This window comes from Scheffersomyces stipitis, chromosome 5 (genome assembly GCF_000209165.1).
Source record: "Scheffersomyces stipitis CBS 6054 chromosome 5, complete sequence".
NCBI lineage: Eukaryota > Fungi > Ascomycota > Pichiomycetes > Serinales > Debaryomycetaceae > Scheffersomyces > Scheffersomyces stipitis.
In genome coordinates this window covers 1,676,532-1,689,845 of record NC_009045.1, presented here as the reverse complement: position 1 = coordinate 1,689,845, position 13,314 = coordinate 1,676,532, and the positions used below count along the sequence as shown (strand labels likewise).

At 38.8% G+C, this 13,314-nt stretch overlaps 2 protein-coding genes across 2 annotated transcripts; one reads left to right on the top strand and one right to left on the bottom strand. All coding sequences in view use genetic code 12, as the record gives it.

The window, feature by feature from the left end:
- Window positions 1-527: 527 nt before the first annotated feature.
- Window positions 528-2,399, top strand: PICST_32505 (predicted protein; the record flags this gene model as incomplete). Its single annotated transcript, XM_001385289.1, has 2 exons — window positions 528-1,098; window positions 1,123-2,399. The coding sequence occupies 2 exons, from the start codon at window positions 528-530 to the stop codon at window positions 2,397-2,399; spliced, it is 1,848 nt and encodes a 615-aa protein (XP_001385326.2).
- Window positions 2,400-7,509: 5,110 nt separating this feature from the next.
- NRG1 (transcriptional repressor) lies at window positions 7,510-8,286 on the bottom strand (the record flags this gene model as incomplete). The annotated part of the gene is made up of 1 exon (XM_001384978.1): window positions 7,510-8,286. One exon carries the CDS (start codon window positions 8,284-8,286, stop codon window positions 7,510-7,512), a length of 777 nt encoding a protein of 258 aa, XP_001385015.2.
- Window positions 8,287-13,314: the final 5,028 nt, after the last annotated feature.

The following is a 13,314-nucleotide window of genomic DNA, read 5'->3' as shown; positions in this document are numbered from 1 at the left end:
TCAAAATCTGCTTTCATTCCAAGACCGTCGTCAAGACATGCTACCCATAGTTTTTTATTTTTCACGGTGTACAAACTATAAGAAATTTTTTATTTCTTGAAGTTCTGGATTCTCTCTTGCTGTTCTGAAGGAGACGAAAGGTTCTAGCGTTAGATTTTATTAACTTCCCTACTTTGTTACAGCAATAAGCTTTATCCACTTCAAAGTTTTCCTTTTTCCATACTATTTTTTTCGTACTTTACTTTTTACTTCTAGATCTGTTCTTAAAAGAATTCTGACTATGATATTCTTGTGGTATACTTGAAAGCAACCGCAGTCCATTTCTGTATTGTTAGTGTTGATCCCAATCAGGAATGATTAGGTCGTGCAATGGGCAAACCCATCAGACTACTTTTTTTTGGTCTATGCACTCTGAAAGTAATGTTGGATTATGGGGTAGGTATTGTAATTGGTAGATATTTGTTTAGTTTAGATTGGGTAATCTGGCATCTTTGTAGAATTATACGTTCCTACTTATCGGCTGCAAAATGGTTTTACTGCTGTTGATGGACTTGCCGCCGGCTGTCAGAAATAATGTTCTTCAGTTTCTTCCACAACAAGCGCTCATCAACTTGGCGTCTACCAACTATGTTTTCTATAAACCTTGTATGCAGCGGTTATACGAAAAGATCCTCATACAAAAGGATCCCATCTTGAAGAGTGATCCAACAGGAAGAAAAAACGACTTTCTGGATGGAAACCATACTGTTATATATGGCTTGAGCCACCAGTCTAGCAAAGGAAAAGTATGGAGCGATTCTGCTCAACTCAAAATGATCAACGCCCGATTGTCCGTTTTGAACCTGTCACTCAGTATCAATACTGAGTTGCTTGGGTTTATTCGAGAAATTCATATCCTCGACGACTTTAACAAATTTGGCCATGATCATGCAATTGTGGAAAATCTAACTAAGCTTGTAGTGCAGTTGAAGGGTTACCAATTGGACAAGTTCTTTATTGGAAGCGTCAAATTGAGAAAAAAGATAGATGTCTCAGGGATCAAGCTAAAATCTGTAGTAGTTGATACCGTAGAACAGTTCAATGCCCTAGGCATGGATTGTAAAGAAGTATTAATTGCTGTAGACTTACCAGTAGAGAAATTGAACATTCACAACTTCAAGAAACTTGAATTAGAGTCCCTTATTTTACCTTCAGAGGAAAGATCTTACTGGAATTTTGCCAAAGAAATCATTATTGCTCATAACTTCAATCTTAAGGTTGCAACCTTCAAATTGATGCTAACTGAAGGTATCGATGTCTGCGTCCAGTTGGTTAAAAGTTTATACTGGCCACACGTAAAGAACTTGGAAATCATTTTGGGTAATGAAGAGGAAGACCTGGATTTGGTTATCGATTTGCTAAATTTAATTCCAACTGAATATTGTATTCACTTGGAGAAGCTTTCAATTATCCAATACGGAGTCTATACCACTCACAAAAGCAATGAAATATTTGATATGAACATCATTAATTTCATAGACAACCTTGTACAATTCCAATCGCAGTCGATAACGAAGTCCAAGTTGAGGTACATTTCTATCAAGCACAACTTACCAGGCACTGCTAATTTCGACGATGGTTTCGAGGGTAATTATTTGAGGCGCTACAAGTTGTTTGGCCATGTGCTTCCAAAAATTCTAGTAAGTCACAGAGATGAAGAACAGCTGAAAATAAATTTATTCCTTCCAAACTTGTTCCAGTCATTCGCTTGTTATGATCAGCCGATGAACACAATGTTGTGGAACGGATGCAAGTGCCAACATTGTGAAGAATACCTAGGAAAGCTAGATCACTTTTTGATGTATCACAAATATTACAATTTCAGATTGAAATCATACAGAGACTTAAATTCTTCATTGATCATGTTTACAATCGGCCACTTTTTGTCTCAGAGGCTCCCAGAGAATGAATTGCTAACAGGATTGTGCTACTTGCATTTTCCACTTCGGAATGTTTTGTGGAACTTTCACGACAATGCAATCAAAGTACCTTTCCGGTGCTACGATATACAGATAGTTGACCAAGGAGAATACGACGGGGAAAAAGATGATCTAGAGGAAGAAGAGGACGTATTCCATGATGCGCAAGACGAAATTTCGCATTGTACGTATAATTCAGCAGTCTACAATAGGAACATACCAATATGCATATCCCATTATTTGGATGATTTGGTTTTGAAATTGATTAATTTGAATCGAGGCAATGCTGAATCGGACGACTTAGGAGGCGAGTTTAACGACGGAGGTGATAGTGACGATCTTAAGTTGAATATTAACAAATTGCTGTTAAATGGAATTTCGTTTACGCTCGACAAGGAATTGAACGGAACCCACTTTTTTGAAGACCTATACGACTATTAAGATTAAGTGCCACGTTATTACTACGGGGTAGACAAATACAATCCACTTTAAAACACATAGATAGTGTTCACAAAAGTTTACAAAAGATTACATTAAAATCAAGTTTCTAGACCCAGTACACAAATATGTTTAGTAGCTAAGCCAAAAAGAACAATGTATGCAATACAAACCCGAGAAGATTCGATTGAGGGGGTCCCAAAATAAAGTAAGACTTTCGTAACTAAATTCTATATTTGGGAAGTGTCCATTGTTACAAATGGCACCCTGTTAAAATAAAGTGCCTAAGTCAAGCAGCAAGTAGAGAAATAGTCTAACAAGCGGCTCCTTTGTCAGAGAGCAGTATGTGCTGCAATCACAGAAAAAGAAACCATTGAGGCAAAGTTGAACTGGGGCTATAAAAGTGTAAACGATGCTATTCGTACACCAATACTGTACAATAAATTTTCTGACATCGATATTTTGTGGTAGTGCGGTTGTTAGATACAAGTGATGATAGAGTATATACTTTTTTAGGCAGAGAGCAAAGATTGATATATACCCAGCCTCTCTCAAGAATTTAAGTGAAATGGAAGAAAATTTTCACAGTGAAGAATTCCATTTCACTGTCCTTACATTACTTAGAGCTCGCGCTTTTCGGTGCAAATTAATATTTTTCACCACGAAGAGGGACAAAGAGTTTGGAGTGTATGGTTGTGGAATCGCTATTTTCTGATTTTAGATGTATTATGCACAATGTGATCTTTTCCTAGACACTATATTATTTTGAAGTGTATTTTTTAGCCATTTGAGATGCTATATTGTCCCTGTGGCGAAAACAATGGTAAAAGATCCTCAAAGGGAAGCAGTCAGCCCCTGAATAATATTGTCAAAGCATTGGTTCTTTTCCAGACCCGATAACCCGAATGAAATCAAAGAATACAGCAATACCTCGGTTAAGCATCTATTCGGCTCAATTGTGTGTTCATTGCAATGCCGAACAGATTTCCTAAGATATGCTCTTCACGTAGACCTTCGAGTTCTTGTGGGCACCTAGTTATGTTTCATTCTAATGTGTGTACGCCGTTACCACTTGTCTTTTGGCTACGCCTCAGCTGAAAATCTCGGATCGAGTGTTTCTCGGACGCCTTCTAATTTCTCATTTTTTCAGGCCGCAGATATTAACTTTCTTTTGTGGATATTGTTTTCCTTACTTAACTTTGGTAGCGACAGATCTATTATGTAATCAGATTGAGAATTTCATATTCTATACCTAAATGATGACCTCGTTGACTAACCTTAACAATATAAAAATTTCATCTAAGATCCTGCACACATGTACGGGTAACAATCTGCTGCAATTTACTATAGCTATGAAAATTTTCTAAGACCTTCTTCTATTATGAGTAGATTCATCGAATTGAAGTGCTCGAGAAAAAAATAGCCTCTAGAATTTCGTGACATATCATTATAATTAATCCGGAAATCTACATAGATGTTTGGCACCAAATCTTCGTGGAACGTGGAGCTGTGACTTGTGGAGCAGTGCCACATTACACCACAATCTCAGTACTACATCTTAGTACTACATCTTAGAACGTCAATAGTTTAGTTGTCTATTTCGTAAATGCATTTTCTTGTTTAAAAGGCCCTTTTCTGAATTTCATTTGAAAGGGACAGTAAGTCAAAACAGTTAATGAGCACCCGCCCCAAAAGCAGGTAATTCAAATTAGTGACTTTTAGGACCGGCACTTAGCTTAATTCATCTAATCAGCCTGGTACTCAAATTCCATCCAAGTGCATGTAAAATCGTGAGTTAACAAACACTTCGGCTATGTGCGGGCCGCTGTCCGAAATACTTTGTTTGGAATACTCTTATCTGGAAATAATGGAAATTAAAGTTTTCCTTGCCAAAGGGAATCCACGGCGACCACAAGTACGCCTACTAGGACTAAACGGCTCCAACAAATTCCATCTCCCATTGGATCTGGTAAGCCCAGAGTGCGGTGCATTTCTGCACTAGACAAAAGACAGGGATCGTTTACGTGCAGTACATCCATGCACCATAGGACCCAGTGCAGTGAGATGCACTCATTGTTTTACACACCTATTGAAAATTCCTTTCGTGTATGTGCCCTTTTCTGCCGTAACATGGTCCCAATCAAGGTATTTTACCACCACATAATAGTTCAGATCTGAATTGGTGACTTTTTCCGAAGCGATGAATTGGTTTCGTAAGTCTCGCAACAAAAATTTTAGTTCGATGTAGTTCACTTAGCAAAGAACGAATGATCGTTTACGTTATGAATCGAGGTGCAAAGCAGTGTACGGTGCGTCATATTTATAGTGCAAGCAGTATCCTCTTTGCTTAGTAGGATGAAGTCGGTTGATGATGTCGACAACTCGAATTGTGGATATATTTCTAATAGGGTCTTTGTCGTGTGTGCTCCAAAAAATAAGAATTTGTTGCTTAATATTATTGACCAAACGGTTAACTAAAAATAGTCAATTACGAAAACCATTCAGGAAATATCTAAGTGAATCTCTATTGTTGCAGCAACGCCATTTTATTGTAGATTCTTTGTACGCGTGGGTAGGTTGGTTTGCCGAGGATGATAGTTTTGATCGTGTGCTCTGATACACCTCCTATTGTCGCGCTGAACCTCGTTGAGCACAGGGAAGTGAATCACACACAACACCGTATACGGAATTCCGCATCAAATTGACTTCTTCACTTGTCTTGAGCCCATAGGTTAACATTTAAGGCGAGTGAGTCCAGGAAATATCTCTGTCAAAATTGGTATAGGTGAGCTGATACTTTTCTGAATTCAACTAGATGCACCCTGTGGAACAGATTTTTTTTCCCTTTTCAAAAGCGTAAACATTTTGCTTTGATGCTGGTACAATAAATAATTTTCTAGCTGGACACACAACTCGGATGAAATTTTAGTCCAACGGTTTTTTATTAAATAAGCACACATATATAATTTTCTTATTTTGTAAGCAACCAAATGGAGTTGAATATTATCGGACCGTCGCATTCCAACACCGACAAAATTCTGCTTGAAGATGCAGATGTGCTTACTTAGGAATGGCTTCTGAGGAATACCACAATTTTGTGGCCAAGCCAACATTTTTCTATGTGACAACTAGCAGGTACAGCAAGCATAAGTACACAAATAATACTATGATTCACCTAGAAGTTGATCTCCTCCATCGTGACACCGCACTATCCCTTTTGTGCCCTTTGTGATGAAAACCCCCTTTAATGGTCCTCGTAAACAGCTTCCAATTTTGATGTTGCTATCTCCTTTTTTGATCCCTTGAGCAAACTTGTTCTGCTGCTTAGGGGTCTCGCTTCGGTCTGAATCGCCGCCCGTAAGCCGCTTCTAACATGAGCCTACACAAGGGATCTTTTATGTTTAACAACTTTTATTGGAGACGAGCGAAGTATAATCTAAATCAATCTTAAAGTTTATTAGCTTCGGACTCTAGAACATTGTATTCAGCATCCAGAACTTATTATTCGGCATTCCAAATATGCTTCGAGGTTCTGACACTTACAAAGTAAAATAAACTTTGCGATTGTAATCTAAGACCTATTTTGGTGTTTCACATTCTGGAGCTTTTTACCACACCTACTTAACACGGGGAATAAATGTGGAAAAGCTTATCCGAACTGGTAACGCGCTGCCACTCGTTGCTTTTGAATTGCCGCACAGCGCAAAATTAATGTTATCTTCTTCAATACTTCCGTGAATGGGGCCATACATAGATAATATTTGGGTATCCTCCAAACTTAACCAACACCACGGCAAGAAGTCAACTATTAACCTGCACCAAGAATAATATTGCCCCCATATCGCTTAGATGTCAAATTGCCATAAGTTTCAGTTAACAACGAAAGGTGAAATTTACGATCATTAAGTGGGATTCGATGACTTTACGTCTCCAAATAGATACTTGGATCTAAACCCTTTGCAGGTAACGATGAAGGCGACTAAATTTCATCATTTGTGCGACGGGGCTTCTCCGTGACAGTTTGCTATTGTTTGTCTTGGGAGTTAATTCAAGTTACGCCGGAACGTCGGCACCCTGGCTAATTGCTGTCGCATCGAGAGGGTTTGTGACTATCTATAAGCAGGTTTTTGTCATTGTCCTATATATAAATATCAAAACTGCATAAATCCTACATTTGCACGAATTTGTACACAATCTAGTTCATTTCCCGGCAGTTGAAAGAGACTGGCTTCATACATTGGTGCGTTAATGAAAGTTAACGTAACTGTATGCTGGCATATCGGAATATTTTTCACTGCGGCTCTTTTTGTGGTCAAGTCACGATTTAGATATTTCAGATTATGTAGTGAAATCTCAAGTTGTGAAGGATCTGAAACAGAATCAAAAACTATGTACGGGGACGCCCCAACCACCTCAATTTATCGCATCGAACATCAAGTTTGAAAAGTGATGAGATGAGCCGAGCTCGATGACTATAGAAGCTCTTTCTAGTAGAATTTACAGCTGAACTGAACGCAATAAAATTATCAAGTCACATTATTATGTAAAACTGCGAAGTATAAGGGGGTACGAAGAAATAATATTCGTAACTTTTTTTCGTTGTAAATCATTGCTACTAAGAAAAATTGTGTGGTTTCTACGGCAATGGGAGGATCAAATAGCAACTTCGCTGTGAGAGAATAGTGCAGTCGATAACTAACGGTCGTCAGACCCATCCACAAGTGTACTAGTGGGCCAGGGTCCGAAGAAAGCTGTCCACTTCATTCTAAATAGGGGTGGAAATGATAATGAAATGTAATATTTTGAATAGAATCTATACCTAGAAGTAAAAATGCAAATGGTTCGAATAACCCAGAACCTGGTATGAATGTTGATAATGTGTAGAAGCATTGCCCGAAACGAAGAATGGGCATCCCCTCAACAAAGGACTATGTAGTAAGAAGTGAAGTGACACGAAAATAAACCGCGAAATAAAGTGTTTCTATAATACACATGTAGAAGTAAAAGTGAAAAGCAACGGTGACTCAACAGACACCACACGTTAAAAAGCAAACCGTAAAAATAATTGAACACCCTCAAATTGACAACAGGCAAAACTACAAGTATGAGTATCTCAAGTGAATGACTTTGGATTCAACTTGGTCTTGAAGCTCAACTTTGACCTCTTGTTTTTACCGTTGGTGTGTGTCTTGTAGTGTTGCATACAATTATCTTGTCTAGCGAATCTAGCATCACATGTAGGCCAAGGACAAACATGCTTTCTTTCACCGGTATGAATTCTGTTATGTCTAGCCAAATGACCAGATGTAGTGAAAGAACGAGCGCACACCTTACAGATGTGTCTACGCTTTGGGTCTGCAGTCAACACAGCGATTGGCTCTGAGATGAGGGCCATGTGAGCACTAGGGGAAGTAGCGTCACCAGGTGAAGAGGCAGTACTATTGGGGCTGGAAGATCGTATAGTTCTGTGAGAGTTCGAACTAGATGGAGGTGTAGGAATCGTTGTGCCTTCCATGATAGGAGGACTAAGTAAAGGGCGAGTCATCACAGAGCGGCCATCATAAGGTTGATATTGGTACTGCAAGTATTGGTAGTTGTTGGCCAGCACCGGGTGGGGGTGGATAATCACCAGCTGTTGCGAAATAGGGTAGTATTCTGGTGGTGTCGTCACAACGGTTGCCTGTAAAGGGCTCGCAGCTCTTTGCATCACAGGCGAGTAGTAAGTGTAAGGAGAACTAGAGGCGGTAGAGCTAGCAGAACTTCCAGAACTTTTACCCTTAAACTCACTAGGTAATGGGATTGAAGTGAGCAACTCAGTGAAAGATGGCAATGGTTGCCCATCTACTGCCTTGGACAAAGTTGATTTGGTATGAGGTTGAGAACAAAGCATTGTAACGTCGTATCGGTTTTGTGACTCTTGAGCTTGCACTCAGAATTGGTGGAAAGTAGTGTGTTTGCAATAAGATGGAGTAGATTGCGTAAATAGCGTGGTACCTATATTCAAGTAAGTCAGGTGAACCAGGTTTGAACTAGGAAGATATAAAGCTGATAAATGTTTGTATTCTTAAGATATAAAATTTAGGCGAATGTAAATATCCAAATCTAAGATGGGAATCATTTGTATTTATAAAAATCCATCAAACTATGCAGTTGCAGCAATTTCGCTGGAAAATGCTATTGACTTCACGACGAAAAGCCATTTTGACATAGAAAAGGATATGAAATAAGAAAAAACCTTACATTTCAAAAAAAAAAACCACCTTAGTGTCAGAAAGTATTTTCTAAAAAAAACCATTATATGATTTTGAAAATATGCAAATTCAATGCTTCTGAACAAAAAAAAAAAAGATGGTAAAACAAAAAAAGAAAAAATAATAATTTATGCACATATATATACTGCACATGTATATTTTCTGTGCCTGAACTCAAATTTCGAGTCAGTGGAATGTCTCTTAGTGCGTTAGTCAGAATCAGAAATTGTAAAGGCACCTGTATATATCAATTTGTGCATTGTGCATATTTGTACATATATGTTAATACAAGAAGCGTCACTTGTTTACCGAATGTACAGAGCATAAGTGAGGCATGTACCTTCCGTCAATTGTTTCTCTAAGAATGATTTAGAGCTAACAATATTTCTAATTAAGCACCGAATTGGGAAATCTAGCAATTCGGAGGTAGTAAATTAAGAATGATGGTTATGATTCCTATATTTCCAGGAGAAATTTACAGATTTGGGAAACAAAGACACTTTCTGGGACCAACGCCTCCCGCGTTTTTCTCTATCTACTGTTTGGTGAGTTGAACCCGTTACTCTGGGCCCATCTGTATAGATTTGCCGTGTCTTGATTCTATTTCATGTTCAATTTGAAAAGATCATAGGCTCGAGGAGATAATTGCACAAGAAAATCTTGCTGGCGATGTTCGACTTCCTTCGAATTATGTAACCTTGCGTTGGGATACACCAATTGGAGTCGAAATCCGTTTTCGTCAATTGTCGTATTCTTCGATTGATGGGATAACACCTTAGTCTCGGAGGAAAGAGAGTATCAGAAGACAGTGGCCATATCGGTAGTGCATTTGGTTCGAGTTGCAAATCAGCAGATCATGCTCGAGGATTAAGGTTTTTGATAAGCGCTCATTCAAAGGCTGGACCTAGTTGGCTAAATGTGAACATTCAATATTGTTTCAATTCTTCGAACGCCCGAAATTGACACTAAGTCCAGCTAAAAAGCAAGCAAATGACGCTTCATATTTCATCTATTGCATTGTTATATTTGTCTCTTGGGGATTCTTCACAGCCGTAGCTACATGTTCCATCTGAAGCTTACTGTTAACGCGGAAGGACGTTTTCGTTGCAGCATATACAGTATTCGTAACAAAGTGCCCACCCAACCATAATTCGCACTCTACTCTTGGCCTCTATATAATTCTATTTGCAGGGGGTACAGTTAGCCAGTTCCAGCATGATGAGCTCGTCGTATCAACCAGCTGTCTTTCAAAAATATGTTACATCCAGAGCAATAAAAGCGGTTGCGGCCGACTTTGTGAAACGTTTACGTATTGCCAGTTACAGGGGCATTTCATTCTGCAGTGAAGCATTTCACTCTGTTCCAGTAACTTCTTGGTTTCGTCGCTAAACAGTGCAGAGTCCAGCTGAAGCAGGAGATAGGACGCTTTAGACACCAAAGTAACGTTGCAGAGCTTTCCATGAACAGGCAAATCTTTTGTTCGAGCCTTCGTGAAGTGTTTCACACAGGAAGTAGTGTAGACAAGCACAGTAACATCGAATAGGTTGGCGATAGTCATGTGCATGATAATTTCACAGGCATTTTCACTTCACAGAAATGGTGGGTAAGACCAAGTAACAACACTTACACGAATCGAGAAGACAGCTTCTTTCTAGCAAATCGTTAAATAATCATACATTCGGGTGACCATTGCGATCACAAAATACTGCCTGGCTACTGTTGACTATGAGTTGGCACAATTATAAATTTGATTGTATTTTATATGTTATTATTTACGGAGCCCAGACTAACAAGCGCATTTTTGCTTAATAAAGCAATATTGAAGCTATACTATTCCTAGCATGTTGCCATAAAGTAGTAGAGATCGGCAACCAAACAATGCAATAACCAAGCGAGCGGGTTTCGAGGGCCCAGCCCGTCGTTTCGCTAGCTTGGATTAAATTTCAATAATAAGCTAAACTAAAATTTTATCTTCGGCTGGATATACCGATCGCACCCTTTGGTAAACAACAAACTACTGGAACAAAGCTTCCTTGATTACATAAGGCTGTTGCATAATTTTGTTGCATAAAGTTGTTAATACGGGACACAATCCTATTGTTGCTGTATGGTACAAACTGACAATCGGTTGGAGTTTGACTAGAGGTCCAGCAATTCGTATTACAGAGAAGTTTGCTACGCGTAGAGAACCCCCTATATCGACATGAAAATATACCCTTGCACAAGATGGGCTGATCGCGGAGATTGTGAGTCTAGGTAACAGATCGCTGGCTAAAAGTTGCGCAGATCCCTGCGACAGCCAAACTCTGGTAAGTTCAACCCCTGGTTCGGGCCGAGAAACATCAATCAACTTAGCCGAAGTTAATCGTGGTAAGAAGGAACGAGAAAATGGCAGTTTGCTTGTAGCACAACGTATTGCTATGCCACCTTTAGTTGTGTGAATCTTACCAATTTCACTGTTGTATTTCTGGGCTTGACCCTTGTATATTCAAGTTGGTTCACCTGCCACTTGCAGCTATTCTATTTTGGTAAAACTGAGTTTGGAGAATTTCTACAGGTTGCCAATTATAGCCGTCCTGGTTGACCTTTCTACCCTTTTCCTTGGAATGTCTTCTTATCTAATTTCCAATTTCTGATGAGAAGATCACTAATCTTTACATTTTGTGGCCATTACATTTTGTATGCTATCTGACGCCTCAAGAATGTTGACATGCCTATTGAACTATAAGTTTGCGCGCACTGTGGTTGAAAAATATATTGGTATTTACAATCTGTTTATCACTCTTAGCAAGACCATACAATGCAAGAGAACCATGGAAGCAGATGATAGAGCTTCTATATCATAGGTTCCTATCACAGAAACGGGATGTTGATTATAATTAATAACCATGATATTTTCCGCGTAAATAAGGTTTGCAAGTATGCGAGGAATGTACATTCCAAATACTCAATTCACTCCCTGAGAAGCATACACCGAGGTATCATTTATGTACGCAAGAGGATTTGCGCCCAGGACAACAAGTAAACTTTATTCTTGTGTTTGGAAGTTGAGCTGGCGGGAAATTTTCCGTTTTTGGAACGAAGGGGTGCAAGAATTTTATTTTCACCAATCCTATAATATATGTTTTCAGATAGCCTCAATGGAGCGATTTGGTCTTTCTAATCGTTTTATGGAGTCTGCTTCCGAATCTTTCCGTGGCTACTAAGGTGTCACTGCTGTTACTAAGGAAAGAAAAATCTTTCCGATTTGTTCCCAACACTTTGAATAGACCAATAAGGCTACAGGACAATGTCTAAGTCTGCCTAGCATGATGTTAGACACGAGGCATACAGTCGCATTGCTTTAAATGTAATGTCGGTATAAGTGGAAGCACCCTTGTTTGTTACAATTCTCAATTCAAATCCCCTCATATCTGGCTAGAGTTGTACCGAGGCATCAACAGCCGACAGCAGTGGTTATGGTTTGGTCAAGATGAGTGATTTACGTTCGAAATGTCTTTTATTAGAGAATATATTCAAGGCACTGCTTGAATGTTGTTCAAATCTAGAGAGATCAAAAATTCCCAACAATGGTGAGAGACTTGACTTACTAAATCAACGTCAATGAAAAAGTAAGTAGCAATGATGAAAGAAAGTGGTTTAATGGAACTGGACAATGGATGTAGTTCTAAATGGAATTATCACAGGGTCTAAACACGACACACGGTATGGTTCTAGCATTCAGATTCGTACCCTATGAGAATAGTTCACAAAGCCATTACGCATTGAAGGATCGAAAATTTTCTTAATGTACCACGTACAAATTCTAATTACATAAACAAAGTGTAATTACAGGATAAACCCCCAAAAACAAAGTTGATGGCAGATAATGAATGGCTCATAAATCAAACTTAAATAGAGATTGAGGTGAGATAACATGGAATTGCAATGGGGGTTCCAACTAAGATTAAGGTTCTGATCTAGGCATTGGATAGCCCAGTTGCGGTGCTGTCGACTAATAAAGTTAATTCAGCATCAAGATTTTTACACTCGTAACTATAATTTGTGTCGTGGATGTTTTTGCTTATCAGCAACAGGTATGGCAATTACACCCCCCAATTGTTCAAAATATAATTTGATGAAGCAGAAGAGTTGAAATGTGGATTTCATATTCGTGCGTGGGTCCCAAAAGGGATAAGGAACGGGCGTGTAACTAAAGAAGATGGGACATAAGCTATTTCAGTTGCCAACAGACCAATTTAACTATTGTTAGCTTTTTTTTGCCGTTTCAAGAATATGTGTGTCTGCATTTGCTGGAATAATTAGAAGGAGGTACATGAAGCTACTAAATTTAATTGGAAATATGCAGAAGTACCAATGCAAAGGTGATGAGAAAGGCAATTATATAGCCACAGCCCGAGTCTAAATCCGACAATCCTTTCATCCAGCCAAATCCTATTCCAATACACAAAATGAATTATTTGTTCTCGAAAAGCACTTCATATGAGTTCTGAGGTTTCAGGTTCAAAACGGGAATACTCACATAAAAATTAAATTTGACTATGCATGAGAAACGTATGATGATGGGAGAGAATTAAAAGTCTATCTCCAAGCGTTCGAATCAACACTAAGAACTTTTTTAGCCAATGTTTCTACATTACCCATTGCCAGTGATCCTTTATTCTCAA